General features: G+C 36.6%; 1 protein-coding gene across 3 annotated transcripts in view; it reads left to right on the top strand.

Annotated features, from left to right (window-relative positions):
- TTPA (alpha tocopherol transfer protein) overlaps positions 1–15,472 on the top strand; it is a 33,638-nt gene extending 18,166 nt beyond the window's left edge. For 2 of the 3 annotated variants that reach the window (XM_077166862.1, XM_077166863.1), the window contains exons 3-5: positions 7,067–7,260; positions 9,888–9,998; positions 13,314–15,472. In XM_077166862.1, coding sequence (XP_077022977.1) covers positions 7,067–7,260; positions 9,888–9,998; positions 13,314–13,502 — 494 coding nt within the window. In that variant the 3' untranslated portion in view covers positions 13,503–15,472. The remainder of the gene's footprint in view (positions 1–7,066; positions 7,261–9,887; positions 9,999–13,313) is intronic. The other variant, XM_077166864.1, reaches the window with a different exon arrangement.
- Positions 15,473–19,702: the final 4,230 nt, after the last annotated feature.

Genomic DNA, 19,702 nt, shown 5'->3' with positions numbered 1-19,702 from the left:
TTCAACTAAACTGTCCACATAAGTTATATAAGGAAATGCACTAGTCAAAATATAAATTTTGTACCAAATAAACATTTTTTGCTTTAGTCTCACACATAAATTAAAGTTTTAAAATATTAATTACCATTTATTTTCAACACCCTGCACTATTCGCATTCCTTTGTTCTTCCTCATGCAAAACGTTTTTAAATTTGTACCTTTAGTCACTATCTTTATATGCTCTAGGCATTCCCAGATTCTATCATCTCAGTCTTTATCGTGTATCTTTCCTTCTAGTTTCACATGTTTTCATGTGCCTTTTGACCATTTGTATTCCCTCTTCTGAGAAGTGTCTGTTCAAGTCTTTTGCCCATTTTGTAATTGGGTTGTCTGTCTTTTTGTTGATGAGTTGAACAATCTCTTTATATATTCTGGATACTAGACCTTTATCTGATATATCATTTCCAAATATGATCTCCCATTGTGTAGGCTGTCTTTTTACTTTCTTGACAAAGTTCTTCGATTCACAAAAGTGTTTAATTTTGAGGAGTTCCCATTTATTTATTTATTTATTTAATGCTCGTGCTTTGGGTGTAAGGTCTAGGAAACTGCCTCCAAGTATAAGATTTATAAGATATTTCCCTACATTTTCTTCTAACAGTTTTATGGTCTTAGATCTAATGTTTAGGTCTTTGATCCATTTTGAGTTAATTTTTGTATAGGGTGTGAGATATGGATCCTCTTTCATTCTTTTGCATGTGGATATCCAGTTCCCTAGGCACCATTTATTGAAGAGACTGTTCTGTCCCAGGTGAGTTGACTTGACTGCCTTATCTAAGATCAATTGTCCATAGATGAGAGGGTCTATATCTGAACACTCTATTCCATTCCATTGGTCAGTATATCTATCTTTATGCCAGTACCATGCTGTTTTGACCACTGTAGCTTCATAATACGCCTTAAAGTCAGGTAGTGTGAGACCTTCAACTTCATTTTTCTTTCTCAGAATACTTTTGGCTATTCAGGGCACCCTGCCCTTCCAGATAAATTTGGTTATTGGTTTTTCTATTTCTGAAAAGTAAGTTGTTGGGATTTTAATTGGTATTGCATTGAATCTGTAAATCAATTTAGGTAGAAATGACATCTTAACTATATTTAGTCTTCCAATCCATAAATATGGTATGTCCTTCCATTTATCTAGGTGTTCTGTGATTCCTTTTAACAATTTCTTGTAATTTTCTCTGTATATGTCTTTTATTTCTTTAGTTAAATTTATTGCTAGATATTTTATTCTTTTGGTTGCAATTGTAAATGGAATTTTTTTCATGATTTCCCCCTCAGATTGTTCATTACTAATGTATAGAAACACTACAGATTTTTGAATGTTGATCTTGTAACCCGCCACTTTGCTGTACTCATTTATTAGCTCTGGTAGTTTTGCTGTGGATTTTTCAGGGTTTTCGACATACAGTATCATATCATCTGCAAACAGTGAGAGTTTTACTTCTTCCTTTCCAATTTTGTTGCCTTATATTTCTTTTTCTTGTCTAATTGCTCTGTCTAGAACTTCCAACACAATGTTGAATAACGGTGGTGACAGTGGACATCCTTGTCTTGTTCCTGATCTTAGGGGGAAAGTTTTCAGTTTTTCACCATTGAGGATGATGTTAGCTGTGGGTTTTTCATATATTCCCTTTATCATTTTGAGGATGTTCCCTTCTATTCCTATCCTTTGAAGTGTTTTCAACAGGAAAGGATGTTGAATTTTTTCAAATGCCTTTTCTGCATCAATCAAGATGATCATGTGGTTTTTCTGCTTTGATTTGTTGATATGATGTATTACATTAAATGATTTCCTTATGTTGAACCATCCTTGCATAGCTGGGATGAATCCTATTTCATCATGTTGTATAATTCTTTTAATATGCTGTTGGATTCAATTTGCAAGAATTTTGCTGAGAATTTTTGCATCTATATTCATGAGAGACTGGTCTGTAGTTTTCTTTTTTTTGTAATATCTTTGTCTGGCTTTGTTATGAGGGTGATGTTGGCTTCATAGAAGGAGTTAGGTAGCTATCTCTCTTCAATTTTTTTGAAGACTTTGAGCAGGATTGGTACTAATGCTTTCTTGAATGTTTGGTAGAATTCACACGTGAAGCCATCTGGTACTGGACTTTTCTTTTTGGGGAGCTTCTAATGACATATTCAAATTCTTTACTTGTGATTGGTTTGTTGAGCTCGTCTATTTCTTCTCTAGTCAATGTTGGTGTTCATGCCTTTCTAGGAAGTTGTCCATTTAATCTACATTGTCGAGTTTATTAGCATAAAATTGTTCATAGTATCCTCTCATTACTTTCTGTTTTTCTGTGGGGTCAGTGGTTATGTCTTCTCTTCCATTTCTGATTTTATTTATTTGTATCCTCTCTCTTCTTCTTTTGTCAACCTCACTAAGGGTCCATCAATCTTATCAGTTTTCTCATAGAACCAACTTCTGGCTTTGTTGATTTTCTCAATTGTTTTCATGTTCTCAATTTCATTTATTTTTTCTCTAATCTTCATAATTTCATTTTGCTTGCTTTGGGGTTAGTTTGCTGTTCTTTCTCTAGTTCTTCCAAGTGGACAGTTGAGTCCTTGATTTTTTATCTTTCTTCTTTTTTGATATAGGCATTTAGGGCAATAAATTTCCCTCTTAGCACTGCCTTTGCTGCATCCCATAACTTTTGGTATGTTGTGTTTTCATTTTCATCTGCCTCGAGATATTTACTGATTTCCACTGTAATTTCTTCTTTGACCCACTGGTTGTTTAAGAGTGTATTGTTGAGCCTTCATATATATGTGAATTTTCTGGCCCTCTGCCTATTATTGATTTACGACTTCATTCCTTTATGATCTAAGAAAGTGTTTTGTATGATTTCAGTCTTTTAAAATTTATTGAGACTTGCTTTCTGACCCATCGTATGGTCTATCCTTGAGAATGATCCATGAGCACTTGAGAAAAAGGTATATCCTGCTGTTGTGGGGTGTAATGTTCTATAAATATCTGTTAGATCTAGCTCATTTATTGTATTACTCAAATTCTCTTTTTCTTTACTGATCCTTCTAGATGTTATGTCCATTGATGAGAGTGGGGAATTGAGGTCTCCAACTATTATGGTAGATGTATATCTTTCTCTGTGTTTGCTTCATGTATTTTGGAGCTTTCTGGCTCAGTGCATAAATATTTATGATTCTTATGTCTTCTTGTTGAATTGTTGCTTTTATCAATACATAGTGTCCTTCTTTATCTGTTTTAACTGTTTTACATTTGAAGTCTACTTTGTTGGATATTAGTATAGCTACCCCTGCTCTTTTCTGATTGTTATTTGCAAGAAATATCTTTTCCCAACCTTTCACTTTCAACTTGTGTTTATCCTTGAGTCTAAGATATATTTCCTATAGACAGCATATAGATAGGTCCTGTTTTTTAATCCATTCTGCCAGCCTGTGTCTTTTGTTTGGGAAGTTTAATACATTAAATTTAGTGTCATTACTGTACAGGCAGTACTTTCATCTACTATTTTGCCTTTTGGATTTTATATATCATATCTAATTTTCCTTCTTTTTACGTTTACTGATAGTTTTCACTTCTACATTCTTCTCCACACCTCTCTCTGCTGTCTTTTCATATCTGTCTCTAGTGTTCCATTTAGTATTTCTTGCAGAGCTGGTCTCTTGGTCACAAATTTTCTCAGTGACTTTTTTGGTCTGAAAATGTTTTAATTTCTCCCTCATTTTTTTTTTTTTTTTTTTTTTAGGGGAGTCCCTCATTTTTGAAGGACAATTTTGCTGGGTATAGAATTCTTGGTTGGCAGTTTTTCTCTTTTAGTAATTTAAATATATCATCCCACTGTCTTCTTGCCTCCGTGGTTTCTGCTGAGAAATCTACGCGTAGTCTTATTGGGTTTCCCTTGTATGTGATGGATTGCTTTTCTCTTGCTGCTTTCAGGATCCTCTCTTTCTCTTTGACCTCTGACATTCTGATTAATAAGTGTCTTGGAGTACGTCTATTTGGATCTATTCTCTTTGAGGTATGCTGCACTTCTTGGATCTGTAATTTTAAGTCTTTCATAAGAGCTGGGAAATTTTCAGTGATAATTTCCTCCATTAATCTTTCTCCCCCTTTGTCCCTTCTCTTCTCCTTCTGGGACACCCACAACATGTATATTTCTGCACTTCATATTATCATTCAGTTTCCTGAGTTCCTGCTCATATTTTTCCATATAATTTCTTTTTCTTGTTGGATTTCAGATGTTCTGTCCTCCAGGTCACTAATCCTTCCTCTGTCTCTAGAAATCTACCATTGTAGGTTTACATTGTTTTTTTTTCATCTCTTCTACTGTGCCTTTCATTCCCATAAATTCTGTGATTTGTTTTTTCAGACTTTCCATTTCTTCTTTTTGTTCATTTCTTGCCTTCTTCATATCCTCCCTCAATTCATTGATTTGGTTTTTGATGAGGTTTTCCATGTTTGTTCATATATTCTGAATTAATTGTTTCAGCTCTTGTATCTCATTTGAACTATTGGTTTGTTCCTTTCACTGGGCCATATCTTCAATTTTCCTGGTGTGATTTGTTATTTTTTGATGGTGTCTAGACATTTCATTACCTTAATTAGTTTATTCTGGAGATTGCTTTCACTTCTCTTACCTAGGGTTTTCTTGCTGGATGAATTTATTGTCTATTTGTTCTTTGACATTCAGTTCAGCTTTTTCTGGACCTCTAGCTTAGGTTTTGTTTAACAGAGGATAATTTTTAGTTCTTGTTTTCTTGTTTCTTGCTCTGCTTGTATGGTGCCTTTTCCCCCACCCACCCTTAGGAGGATCTACATAGGTATTATAGACCCCAGCCAGGTTTTCCAGGACTAAACTGGCCTCCTATCAGTGGGATGGAGTCACCTGCATCAGTTTTCCCTGAGGGTGAGACCCAGCAGGTTGAAAGACTTTGCTGTGAAGTCTCTGGCCTCTGTTTTTCTTATCCTGCCCAGTATGTGGCACTTGTCTGCCTGTGGGTCCCACCAGCATAAGATGATGTGGCACCTTTAACTTTGGAAGACTCTCCCTGCTGGGGGCGTGGTGGAGACAGAGGAGAGGTTGTAGGCTGGTTTTAATGGCTTCAAATTACCAAGTCCTGGGGTCTGAATTCCTTGAGGGAGGGATTCCACCTGAGTTGGGCTTCACCTCTCCCCTGGGAAAGGCATAGGCTCAAGACAAGCCCTGAAAGGAGCTTGTTTCTGCCTAAGCCTGGGGCAGTTGCAGCCTGAGAAGTCCTGCCACTGAATCCAGAGGCAGTCAAGCCTTGTAGAAACACAGCCACAAAAACCTCTGTTTCTTTTCTTTTTTTCTTTTTCCATTAGCCCAATGAGTGACCTCCACTTTGACCAGGTTCACCTGAGCTGGGGGCCCATTTTTAGTAGTCAGAATTTGTTAATTAATGCCACGATTGGTGTTTGGTTGGACTCAGCCCTTGCTGCTATTTAACTCTCTTTCCTTTCTCCTCTGGGAAGCAGCCTGTGGGGGAGGGGTGCCAGTCACTGGCCACGGTGGCTTGGGGAACTCACGGTTCTGGGGAGGCTTGCAGACGGTCCAGCTGTCCAGACTGGGATACGCTGTGTGTCTGGTCACTGACGTGGCTCCGGGAGCTGTTCTATACTGTTTCTGGTTATTTAGTAGTTGTTCTGGAGGATGAACTAAAACACACACATTGATTGCTAAGCCACCATCTTGGCCACACCCCTCCATGGATTTTTTATTTTGTAATTTTTATTCTACTATCACTTATACAACTTAACATTTCCCCCTTTAACCACATTCAGATATATATATTTAAGTGCTGTTAATTGCATTTTCAATGATGTGCTACCATTGCCACCATCCATTACCAAAACATTTCCATTGTTCCAAATAGGAACACTTTACATTTTAAGTCTTAACTCCCTTTTCCCTATGCATACCCTGTCCCCTGGTAACCTATAGCTCTAATTGCCTATTTCTTAATTTTTCTCTTCATATATATATATATATATATATCAAAATTCCTGGCTTTCTTGGGCTGAGTTCTGAGAAACTTCTTTAGCTTGATCTTCCAAACTGCTATTCATTTGTTGGGTATGTCTTTTCTGTCATTTGTCTCATCAGCTGAGTTTTTTTTGCTTGAACTCTCTTATTTTTATTTCTAAGATCTCAACTGATTCTTTTCAGCAAGAGCTTGTCCTTATAATAGGCATCTGCAGTATCTTTTTTCTCTCAGAAGCTATTGTATTTCTTTTAGAGTTTATTGCTTTATTAATTGTACTTTGGCTATTGAGTTTGGGTCCTCTCCTGTTTGTTGTTTTGTTTTCAATATCATGATTCTTAATGCATACATTCTTTTTTTAAGATTAGCTATTGGCCTGTCCATTATTGTCCTTTCTGTGTGCTGTGTCCTGTCCCAGGAATGGTGAGGAAGAGTAAGATACATGGATCAGAATGTTAGCAACTCCTCTTCTTAGCATATGTGGTATTTCTGTCTCCTGGTTGTGGGCAGCTTTTGTTGTCTCTTTTGTCCAAAGCCTACCCATCCTATTTCAGCCTGTAGGCAAATGATTGCCATGTGTGACTTGTCATTGAGGGGTTTCAGGGGTGTCAACCTGCCTGCCTACTCCTCATTCATTTCTTTTAGCAATCTCTTTGGTTACTGTAAGACCTAACTGCTCTTGGTAATCCAGACCTCCTCTTCTCCTTTTCCATAACCCTAACTTGGCACATGCCCAGAGGCATTCCCCTCTCTAGGCACAGCCCTTTCCTGCTTGTTATGGACTATGGGTCCATCTCCAATCATATCCAGCCTGTATCCATTCTTATTTCCCCAATTCTTAAAACTGTTCTTGTCTAGATATTTGAGGAAGTAGACACATGTTCTTGGCCCACCAGTTTGATCAAATATTCAATTTGTGAACTTTGTACATGTTTTTATTCTTGATCCATTAAGTCTAAAAAGAATTAGTTTTTATTTGTAAGTATTTCTGATCCCTTAGACAATGCTGAGAGATGATATTCTTTATTTTTTTTAGCACATTGGGACCCAAAAGTTTTCACGGCTTATGATGTATTTCGCGTAAGTCTAATCACATCAGAACTTATTGTACAGGAGGTGGAAACTCAACGGAATGGAATCAAGGCTGTCTTTGATCTGGAGGGCTGGCAGTTTTCTCATGCTCTGCAAATTACCCCCTCTGTAGCCAAGAACATTGCTGCAGTGCTTACAGTAAGTATTCTATGAATATTTTTATATTTTAACTATTAGGTATAATATTTCCAAATAATAATTTCTAATTTCATTGTATGTTAGGCAAAGAGAAGCAATATTATGTTTATTAAAAAAATTAAATGAAATCTTTTAATTGACACAGAGAATTCAATAATGTTAAGAGGAGGTAAAATGTCAAAGGACGTTAATTCATAAAAGAAAAAAATGTTGGTACAAACACTATGAAATATGTTTAAAATTTGTATCCACAGAATTTATCCATTTAAACAACTGCAAGAACACTTCTTTCTGTTGTTAATTTTTTTTCCTGAGTGAAAAAATGACTCAAAAATAGTATTTATAGCAACAGTACGATAAAACTGCTACACCTAAGTCTTGATAGGTTCAGATTGCACCCTTTCTTTTGGAAATAAAAAGGTTTAAAGACGGTCATCATCTTTTACCCATGAATTGTACTTCTGGAAACCTAGCTAAGGAATAATCTTTAATAACATAAAGGGTTTTATAATAATAGCAGCCTATTATGTACCAGGTACTTTTCCCCATTATGGTCAGGATGGCATTGTTGATCCCATGGAGCCAGCACCAGGCTCATCCCTGGGAGTCATCTCCCACATTGCCAGAGACTTTCACTCCTGGATGTCATGTCCCACACAGTGGGGAAGGAAAAGATTTCCTTGCAAGGCTTAGAAAGAGAGAGGCCACATTTGAGCATGAAACAGGTTTTCTGGAAGTAACTCATAGGCAGATTTCGCTTCTCCATTACAGAAATAAGTTTCATAAGAGCAAGTCTCACGATCAACGTCTTGGCCTACTGGCTTGGGAGTCCGTAATATTTGAGATGGTATCAGGGGTTTCCCTGGAGATAAATCTTAATCATTCCATATTTTTTTCTCCCATACTTCAAGGGACCTTGTCAATACTTCTAAATTATTTGCCCAACATACTCTGGATGTCCCCAGGTCTTACATTAAGCTGTACAGAATTACAAGCCCTCATTCCCATCCTGGGCTCCATGTATTTGGGTTGTTTAAATTAGCTATCCAGACAGGTTGAGTTAGATTATGTGCTACAAAAAATTTAAGTTTGGGACAAAATAAATCTTTCTTCCTTTGGTCTCATACAGTAGACGAAGTTCTAAAATATAGACTATGTCATCCTTACCCTTGTATTCTGATTTACCTTAGTCCCAGCCTGATCCGCTTTGTTCTTATCTCTAATTGAGGCCTGGTCTATTTTCATTGGCTGTTGTATATGGCAATGCTGACTTTCAGAGCTGCAGAACACCTACTATGAATCTTAGGTGTCACATAGGTACCCAGAGTTCCAGGGAAATATCAAGTTATACATATATAGCACAACATTTCAAAATCTAGAAATAACAATTACAGCTCTGGACTAAATGTGAACTGCTATGAGAGCTTACAATCAAGGCCCCAATTTTCTTATAAGTACTTTCTAAAAGAGACTATATCATATTTGTTCTTTTGTTTCTGGCTTCTTTTGCACCACATCATGGCCCCAACATTCATTTACCTCATTGCATACCTCATAACTTTATTCCTTTCTGTAGCCTCACAATATTCCATCATATGTATACACCACAGTTTGCCATTCTACTGCTCAGTCAACTGGGCATCATGGATAATGGATATCCATTGGGTATCATGGATAATGTCCAAAGTCAACAACCCATGTCTCACATTATCCTCTCTTAGTTTAGTTGTACAATCATCAACACTCTCAATTTTAGACAATTTTCATTGTCCCAAAGGGGCATCACTTTTAAAAGTGGAAAATTGGAATCAGATTATGTAACCAGAAATGGGAAAATGGTTTCTTAAATTATGGCACATTATTTGATGGATTAATGCTATAGCATTCAAACTCATAATGTTTGCAAAAGCTGTATTATTTCAATGGGCCAAAACAGGATGCAAATCATAGAAAGAGCATATTAGTAATTATGTTTAAAATAAAATTATGCATAAAAAAGAAGGAAGAACTGCAAATTAATGACATCGCTAAAAGCTATGCATAGGGCAAAGCTTCACATGAAAGAATCTGGAAGGAAAATGTTCTGTATTAATAACACATCTTGGGCTAGGGAAACTTGTTTTTTTGTCTTTCAATTTTTATTAAACCTTCTAACTAAACCTATAATATTTTGTCATTAAAAACTCATGCGAAAAGTTTTAAACAGTGTGTTTTTATTGTAGTATTCTTTCAACTTTTATGAACATTTGGTTTTTTTCCAAAATAAAAAGTTAGGCGGGAGAAATATAACATGAATGTTCAAATTGTACATTGGTTCCTTAAAAGAATATTATATGTGATTGAAGAAGTGACTTCTTGGGTCTTATTTATGAAAAGTTTAGGTCTTTCTTAAGATAGTTTTTCTAAACCATAAAGAGAAAACTTTTCAGGTAACTTTTATTAATCTAGTGTCTATGAATAATAAAGGAGACTGTTATTTGATGGAATAAATAGTTTTGAAAATAAAATCACATTTTAGATCCTGCTAGTATAGCAAGTGTTCAAAGAGGGACTTGCCTTAAGGAATATAATTGTAATATTTCTATTTTATTAGAAGTAGCATATTTTCTTTTTTTTTTTTTAAAAAGGATTCCTTTCCATTGAAAGTTCGTGGCATCCATTTGGTAAATGAGCCAATAGTTTTCCAGGCTGTCTTTTCCATGATTAAACCGTTCCTGACAGAAAAAATTAAGCAGCGGGTGAGTAAAAACATATTCCAGTCGCTCTTCCTCTACACCAAGGATTCTGTTTTAGTTCGCTAAAGTTGCTAAAGTGCAATAATACCAGAAATGGGCTGGTTTTTACAATGGGGATTGTAAGTTTACAAGCTTAGAGTTCTGAGGCTGTGAAAATGTTCAGATCAAGGCCTCAGCAGGTGATCCTGTGATCCGGCCTCCTCTGTCATATGGCAGGACCCATGGTGGCACCTGCTGTCCTCTCTGGGCTTCATTGGTTTTGGCTTCTGGCTGCTCCACTTGTGGCTTTCTGAGCTTCTTCTTGCGTGCTTCTCTCTTAGCTCCTGCACTTTCTCTTTATTTCATGCTGTTATAAAAGACTCCAGTAAGAGGATTAAGACCTGCCTGAGACATGCCTCAACTGAAATAGCCTAATCAAAAGGTCCCACCCACAGTAGGTTTGCACCCCAGGAATGGATTAGCTTTGGAACATGATCTTTTCTGAGGTCAACAAAATCTCCAAACCATCACAATCCTTTCTTGTTTAAGAGTTGCCTTGTTATTTCCCCCATTAACCTGATATTCTGAATATATATCTAAAAAGCCAACTACTTTATTAAATTAAAATTTACTTTTATGTTTTAAATATCAATCATATAGTGGATGAGTGAAGCGGTGGGGAAACAAGTACAGAATGATTCATTCTCTATAGAAAGTAATGTGAAAACTGTTGTTAAAATTATAGTATTTGCACTTCTGGGAATTTATCCTACAGATATTATTGTACATAAACAAAATTACATATACAAGGGTGTATCAGTCAGGGTCCTTTAGGGAAACAGAACCAAGAGGAGATATCTGTAAATATGAGATTTTATAAAAGTGTCTCCTTCATGAAACTGTGGAGATGTACAAGTCCAAATTCCACACAGCAGTCCACGAGTTGGCAACACCAATGAAGGTCTTCAATGCATTGTCCAGGAGAGGCTGGCCAGCTGGAGAGAGATTCTCTCTTCTGACTTCTCTTTCAAACCTTCAACTGATTAGATTAAACATCACTCATTGTGGAAGGCACTCCCTTTATCACACTGCAGATGTAATCAGATGCAGTCAATGTGCTGATGATTTAATAAATCAGTTTTCTAGATTATCAACCTGCCACAAAATGTCCTTGCAGTAATGGTTAGACCAGTGCTCTCTTGATCAGACGACTGGGCACCATCATCTGGCCAAGTTGACGTATGTACCTAATCATAACAAAGGGATTCATTGCAGCAAGAGTTTGGAATTTAACACGTGTGCATCAGTAAAGGACTGGTTAAATAAACTGTGGTACATCCACAAAATGGAACGCAACATTTCCAGATGTGCTGTAAGCCAAAATAAGTAACATTTAGAATACTGCTTTTGGTTTGCTGCCTTTTGTATAAAAAGGGAAGAAATCAGAATATATAGTTATATTTGTATACAAATTGCTAAATAAATATACAAGAAAATAATAGGAAACAGAGTAGAAGTGTATTATGGAATGAAGTAGGATAGGGTGGAAGTAAGATGTCTCAATGTGTATCTTTTTAAGTGTTTTGATTTCTAACTGTGTGACTGTATTATCTATGCTTAATGCATGCGTAACTGAAAAGCAAAGTACCTGAGATAGGTCAGTTAATGTCATGTCGGCTAAAAGCAAAGAAATTTGATGTTTTTACCTAACCTGTGGAGCCCTATTTCAGATGAATATTTATCTCTTAGGACATTTGAATTGTTGAAAATAGAGCCTGATTTCTCAAGAATGGTAACCATTCTTCTACATTAATCTGCAGAGGAAAATTTTCAGAGCATTTATTCAGACAAACATTGACAAACGCAAAACAGTTTCCAAAAAGTTTTGAAAATTTAAATTTAAATTTCAGAAATTATTTAAAAGTAAATAGGAATAATATGCATTATAAGAGCGTATTCAGAATTTTAGGAAGTATATTGTTTCAAAATAAGAAAATGCAACATCGTGTGTACCTGGTCAGAAAACTATGATCCTAGAGTTTCTTTTGGGTGGATATTTCTCTCTGTCTCTCTGTCTTCAAGACAAACCACCCTAAGATTATCTGCTCTAGTGAAGATGATTCAGTTACTTTTCATCTGGTATTTTTTTAAAAGTCCATTTTTTTTATGAATGCTCTTTTTTTTTTCTCTCTCTTTGGTGTAGCTTAATAGTAGCTGGCTGCCCTCTGTTTAATCCAGAAAGATCTAAAAATAAGTAATTCAATTTTTTGTTATATTCTAAACAGATAAATACAAAAACAAGAATAAAATGAATGTAATAAATAAGAGAATGTGAGCAAAAATGAGAAAAGAAATAAATTAGATATGGCCTTTTGGTGAAAGTTGACAGGAAATAGACTTGCCAAAACAGGAAGAACAAACCAATCTAACTGCTTCCTCTTTTTTCAACTATTTGGTCTATAAATGTTCTTACTTCCCCCTTCTTGAAGAGATAGTTGAATTTCTCAATGAATTGACAATATTTTGAACGTTTCAGGAAAAATCAGGAACAGGGACTCTAAGGTTCCTGTGTGTAGGAAACTTGTTTCATTTATCTTTCAATCCCCATATCCTCACACATTGTAGATACCTATTAAATGATTTTTTAATGCATAAATAAGAATTTTGTCCTAGCAAATGGAGAAAGATTATTATTATTATTAGCGAGATGTACTTTTGATTAAAGTTTCCAAATCTTCATCTTAACTTCAAAGAATTAAATGATGCTTTTTTCATAATCTAAAATACCTGAAAATTTGAGGTTTGCAACCATCATAATTGCCTCTTAATTTTTGTACTGGTCGAGAGTATCCATCTCTGGCACCACATAAATTATTCCTCAGTACACCTAATTGTTCTCTCAGATATATGCTTCTATTTCATGTGAACTAATAGCAGGCAATACATTTTTGGCGTCTACAGAATAGTCCCAGGATATCAGATATTTTGCTAAGAATTACTTGTATATAAGGGGTTAGAATTTATACAATAATTTTATTTAGAATTTAAACATCTATTTTTGGAAGAAGAACAGAGTACCTTTTTATAAATCTTGTGCAGTTATAAGAATACAAATCTAAGAAAATAGTAAGATTAAATTCATAAGCAGCAGCACAATCTAAACATCAGTAAAATTCTTAGATTCATAAGCAAGGAATAAAGGATATGCTACCTAAATATGCCTTCCTGTCTTCAAAGTTATTAAAGCAGCTGGTTTTTGGTGTTGATTTTCCACTGGAAATGCATCTAATATATTGAGAAGGGCCAGGGATACCTTCTAAAATGTTTTGGCTCTTTCAGATCCATATGCATGGGAACAATTACAAACAAAGCTTACTTCAGCATTTCCCGGACATTCTTCCTCTGGAATATGGCGGCGAAGCATTCTCCATGGAGGACATTTGTCAGGAGTGGACAAATTTTATAATGAAATCTGAAGATTATCTCCTCAGCATTTCTCAGACTATTCGGAAAGAAGAAGATATTTAAGTGAATGGCATCCTAATTAAAAACATGTGCATGGGATCCTGCCTGGTTTCATGAAAGAAGGCAAAGACAGACTTAAGACTAAATAATGCTTGTCTGATTGACCTTCAAAAATGTAAAAATCTTCAGGAATGAGCAACATGGGTATTTGGGATATTTTCTGTTTGTCAATGCATTTTCTTCATCTTTGGTCAATTAAATAGGAATATTCCTTAAAAGCACAGAAGAGATTCCTGATTTTTGCACTTGAGTGATTATATAGAAAGTTATTTCTAAAGTAGCTTTCTATGTGTGACTCACGTATTTCTGGAAAGTTTCATTTTAAATAGTTCTCTGATTACATTGGTTTAGTAATAAATTTATAATATAGATCCATTGAAAGAACTATTAGCAAAAGTCGAGTAATGATTTTTATCAAATCGTGAGTGTCATATTAGATTAAAATTCAGATTAAAATCTGAATATAGTTTTACAGAATTATTTCTATGACCCAGCAAGAGAGTTCATCTTAGCAAAGTTCTATTTTAGCACATTTGCACAATAGAAACTTTTGATTATGAAGTCTATATCCTATAAATAACCACATGTAGTATCTATAGGTCTCTATGAAATTACTCATGTTGAGTCAATCGAATTTGGAAAATATTTAGGCACAGTTGATGGCTTTTCAATACTGTTTTTGCATTTTCAAACAAATCAAGAATGTAATTTTGCTTCTGTATAGGGTTATTCTTATCATTACTATGGGGGATCTAGAGCTGGAATTGAATAGTCTTATATGTGAACCCTGCTAGTAACTGAGCAGTTACACAACTATAGAAGGGAAAGGAAATGTTTACATTTTTTAAATCACTGTTAATTGTATGTGGTATTTTTCAAATTATGCATGAAATAATTTGGTCTTTGCTATTATATCAGAATATTCTAACCAAATCCTGTAATTCATATTTATGTTAAAAAAAAAAAGTAGCTAAATGTGCTGTTTGTACTGGAGTTTATGTCTAAGAACATTTCATTTATTGAGGAAGATATAATCGCAACCATCATATTCAATACAGCTTTCAATTTATGACATGACTTTATACTTAGGGTTATGCAATTTTTTTTTTTTCACATGGGCAGGCCTGGGAATCAAACCCAGTTGTCCAGCATGGCAGGCAAGAACTCTACCAGTGAGCCACTGTAGCCCACCCACAATTTCTTAATTTTATTTTAACTGTGACAATGAAAGAACAAGGGATTCAACATTTGTTCAGCTATTTGAGTTTCACTATTAATTATGCAATAGTATCTTTGTGAAATGATATGTGAAGGGTATTTTCTTTATAAGAAAATTGATTAATCAGGTGATCTGATACTTAGGATTTTCTGTATATAAATCTATGATAAAATTAAAAGCAATGTTGAATGTTCTTTAAAGAATGAGTTTGGTTTTGGCTTAGCATTGGGAAGCTAACTTTAGTTATTGTAATTTTTGTATAAGAAAGATCCTGCTTAATTTCCTTAAAAACTTGAAATATCTTCTTTTGTAAAGAAATTTAAAATTGTATTATTAAAATAAGAAAACAAAATCAGTTTAAATAAAAACAACAACAAAAACCTCTTTGGTTTATCCAATGTTCATTCTTATAAGAAGAATTACATCATGAAGTTCTACTTCATTTACATTTGGGTACTTAAAACACTTATAACTCTGTGAACAAACACAAATGATTAGTTTACAATAGGAATAAGGAATAATATTTTTAGGTGTCATTTAAATTTGATTAAATGTGATTAATTAATAGTAAATAGAGTTAAAACAAATTTTTAATGAATTTTTATGATGGGACTTTGAAATGTTTATAAAATTCAACAATTCACTGAAGAATACTGAAAGAACAATGTGAAAAGAGCAGGTAATTTTATAAGGTGGCAAGTTAAATCTCTGTCTAATCATCTATATTATTTTACTCTGATTGCACCAAAAGTGCCTTTTTTTTTTTTTTTAAGAGAGAGGGAGGAAAGGAAGGAAAGACAGAGAAGGAAGGAAGGGAGGAAGAAAGGGAAACATTTTTAAACATTTTCTTGTTTTATTATATTTTGTTTGTTTGTTTGTTTTTTACATGGGCTGGGGCCGGGAATCGAACCGGGGTCCTCCGGCACGGCAGGCAAGCACTCTTGCCCGCTGAGCCACCGCGGCCCGCCCAAAAGTGCCTTTTAAAAGGTTAATCCTATGGTGTGCTCATTGTGTTACTGAACTGTCCAGTAACTTGTTTGTTTTAATTATTTTCAAAAGAAAATAAACATCTTTCACATTAACCATGGTATGTCATTTCTTTTTAATTTTAAAATATGAAAAATAGGTGTTCTTTTAAAAAATCTGCTAAGAATTTTCCTTACAGAAATATCTAAGAAAAGATTTTACCACATCTGATTATCTATTACGCAATGCCAATTTTTTTTCTTTAAAAGTGTTAATAGCAGGCTGGTTTTCTCTGCTTCTTAGTTCGACACCAACTTCCCTCAATGTTATCTGCTTTTGGTAAAGGGACCACAGATAATTGCATAAAGCTAAGCCATGAATACTTAAGAAGGTAAAACTTCTAAGGGGGGGAGGTCGGGGAATGGAAGGGGTTGGGGGTGGGTTGGGAAAGCCACAGTGCACCACTTAAACAGATAATTTAATTTTGAAACAATCTGCTACTTGCCTAGATCCATGACTTTATTTTTCAAACTGCAGATTTTTCTTATAGAAATAGCGCTGAAGTCCTAGAACAAGTATCATCTTTGCCACTCTTAATTAAGTCTGCGCATGACAAAATAGGTCAAACAAATAAACAAAAAAACCAGGAAACTAGCAAGAAGAGGTTTTCTGAAGCCTTTTTCACTGGCCTTATATGTTGAATTTTGCCATAAACTTTTGTGCTGTGGAGGAACTTTCAGTTACAAAGAAAGGACTGGAAATGATGTCAATAAAATTAAATTGGCAACTGTGCATTCCCACTAATTTTCTGGTTAGCCAGAACATATGCAGTTCTCTTGCCACCCACATAGCCAGCTCACAAGTGTCTGTTCTTTCTTCTTCTCTGCTTGGGTCAATCTGACTATTAAATATCTACTTTCGATAACTCAGTATACTGAACTAAGTACTATAGTGAGTAGGTAAGTTAATCAGATGCTACCTAGGAAAGAGAAAATATATGTGTAAAATAGCCAGACAAAGAGTGGTGTATTCTAAAGGTTGTAAGAATAGATCTGAATGAAGCGCTTTGGAAGTTTAACAGAAGGAAAGATACTTTCCAACTGGGATAACTGAGTATAACTTCTTAGCGGAGGCACTGTTTGAAGCTGAGCTTTTAAGGTGAATTAGCTTTACCTAGATAGAGATGAGAAATGAGGAGAGATATAGGATATTTCTAGAAAAGAAAGAGCCTCAGCGAAGACTCAAGGGATGAGAAAGAAAAGAGCCTGGGTGAGAAAGAGTAAATAGCCCTATTTCTTTGGAGGGATGGGATGGGTACTGGAGAATCAGTCCTTTTTTCCTAGGCATTTTGCCTAGAAAAATCAATGTGGCTCAAATTATGGGGGGCCTTGAATGTCACCTGAGGGGTGCTAAAAGTGTATGGATTACTTATTTGGGGCCAGGAACCATATTGGATTTACATATATTGCTTCATTCAATCTTTGCCAAAGAAGGGGTAAGTGGCATTAAGCCCATCTTTATAGGAGAGGAGAAACTGAACTCCAAGTTTCCTTTCCTTGTTCGGCGTCTCCCAGCTAGTTCAAGCCAGAATCAGATTGAACCTGCTGGCCTGGCTATAAAGTCCACATCTCATGACACCTCGATGCTCCCAGGAGACCTCATTCCACAGCCCATGGGGCTCAGTGGCCACTAGATACTATCAGACCTGCCGAAAGTCAGCAGTACCCCATACAGCAACTGTTTAAAAAGTTGAAAAAGTGATCAGACTTCAACTAGCGATATGACTGAAGCTGATCTGGGTAGGACTAAGGTAAATCAGGATACAGGGTAAAGGATGATATGGTTCATATTTTCAATCAACTTCTGTGTGAGAGCAAAGGAAGAGGCGTTTATCTGATGCAAAATTCATAGTTTGGGCAGCACATTATCTAATGTAACTTGTATGGTCAATTTGAACACCATAATTACTCGGAATCTTGAAGAGGACATACGATCTTGTTGGTTTGTACAGTTTAGTGTGATGCACCAATATGTCCCAGAGTAATTTGAGCAGAGAATTAAAAAAAAGTGTTTGCAAAGTCCCCTTAGGGCACTGGGGAGAAAGGAGGAAATATTCAACTTTCCTATCTGGGGAATTCCTGATATTCTTGCAAGCAGTAGGGGCAACCAATTCAATAGACTGAGTCCTCAATCTTGGGACTCAACCTTATGAAACTTATTCCTGCAAAGGATAGTCTAAGCCTACTTAAAATTATGGCTATGAGTTACCCCCAGAGAACTTGTTTTGTTGCACAGATGTGGCCTCTCACTCTAAGCCAGCTTGATGGGTAAACTCTGCCCTCTTCCCTTACACAGTACATGACTCCCCTGGGTGTAAATGTCCCTGGCAATGTGGGACAGAACTCCCAGGATGAGCCGGGACCCAGCATCATGGGATTGAGAAAGCCTGCTTGACAAGAAGGGGGAAGAGAGAAATGAGACAAAATAAAGTTTCAGTGACTGAGAGATTTCAGAGTCAAGAGGTTATCCTGGAGGTTATTCCTTTCTTTTCTGGAGTGATGCAAATGTTCTAAGAAATGATCGTGATGATGGATATACAACTATGTGATGATACTATGAGTCATTGAATATATACCAAGAATGGAATGTTCATATGTTAAGAATGTTTGTATTTTGGTTCCGGAGAAGATGGCAGCTTAGTAAGATGCACAGGTCTTAGTTCCTCCTCCAGAACAGCTACTAAAGAAATAGAAACGGTACAGAACAGCTCCTGGAGCCACAACAGAGACCAAAAAGACAGCGTACTCCATTCTGGAAAGGCTGAACCAGCAGGGAGAATCCGCTGCAGTGAGATACCCAAGGGGGGCGCGCTTCCCCGGGCCAGGGTGGCTGGTGGCCAGAGTCCCTCCCTCCCTCCTTCCCAGCCCGGCTGGGAGAATTGGACAGGTGGTCCCCTCAAGCCGCGGCAGCCAGCCCCCCCACCATGTGCGGCCACCCAGGCAGGCTGGGAGAATTGGATAGGAGGTCCCCCAAGCTGTGGAGGCCGGCGACCGGGGTCCCGTCCACACATGTGGCTTCCTGGTCTGGCTGGGAATGTTGGAACGGCACTCCCCCAAGCCACGGCGGCTGGCGCCCCACGCCACGCTTGGCTTCCCGGGCTGGCTGGGAGATTTGGACCGGCACTCCCCTAAGCCATGGAGGCCGGTGCCCCCCACCATGCACAGACTCCCGGGCCAGCTGGGAGATTTGATTGGAACTCCCCCAAGCTGCTTCGGCTGGTGACCCTCCCCACAGCGAGAGTTTTCCAAAGTTAAAGGCGCCACAGCATCTTTTACTGGTGGGATCCGCACACAGACGAGCGCCACGAGTGCCACATACTAGGCAGGATAAGAAAAACACAGCCCAGAGATTTCACAGGAAAATCTTTCAACCTGCTGGGTCCCACACCCAGGGAAATCTGATTAAATGCCCAGACGCCAGCAGAAAATAATGGATCATGCTAGGAAAATTGAAGATATGGCCCAGTCAAAGGAACAAGCCAATAGTTCAAATGAGATACAGGAGCTGAGACAACTAATTCTGAATATACGAACAGAAATAGAAAACCTCTTCAAAAACCAAATCAATAAATTGAGGGAGGACATGAAGAAGACATGGGCTGAAAAAAAGAAGAAATAGAAAGTCTGAAAAAACAAATCACAGAACTTACAGGATTGAAGGACAAAGTAGAAAAGATGGAAAAAACAATGGATACTTACAATGGTAGATTTAAAGAGACAGAAGATAGAATTAGTGAACTGGAGGATGGAACATCTGAATTCCAAAAAGAAACAGAAACTATAGGGAAAAGAATGGAAAACTTTGAGCAGGGGATCAGGGAACTGAATGATAATATGAAGCACACAAATATACATGTTGTGGGTGTCCCAGAAGGAGAAGAGAAGGGAAAAGGAGGAGAAAAACTAATGGAAGAAATTATCACTGAAAATTTCCCAACTCTTATGAAAGACCTAAAATT

This window comes from Tamandua tetradactyla, chromosome 6 (assembly GCF_023851605.1).
Source record: "Tamandua tetradactyla isolate mTamTet1 chromosome 6, mTamTet1.pri, whole genome shotgun sequence".
NCBI classification, from domain to species: Eukaryota; Metazoa; Chordata; class Mammalia; order Pilosa; family Myrmecophagidae; genus Tamandua; species Tamandua tetradactyla.
Note: the sequence above shows the minus strand (reverse complement) of the source record. Positions and strands in the feature narration are given on the sequence as shown.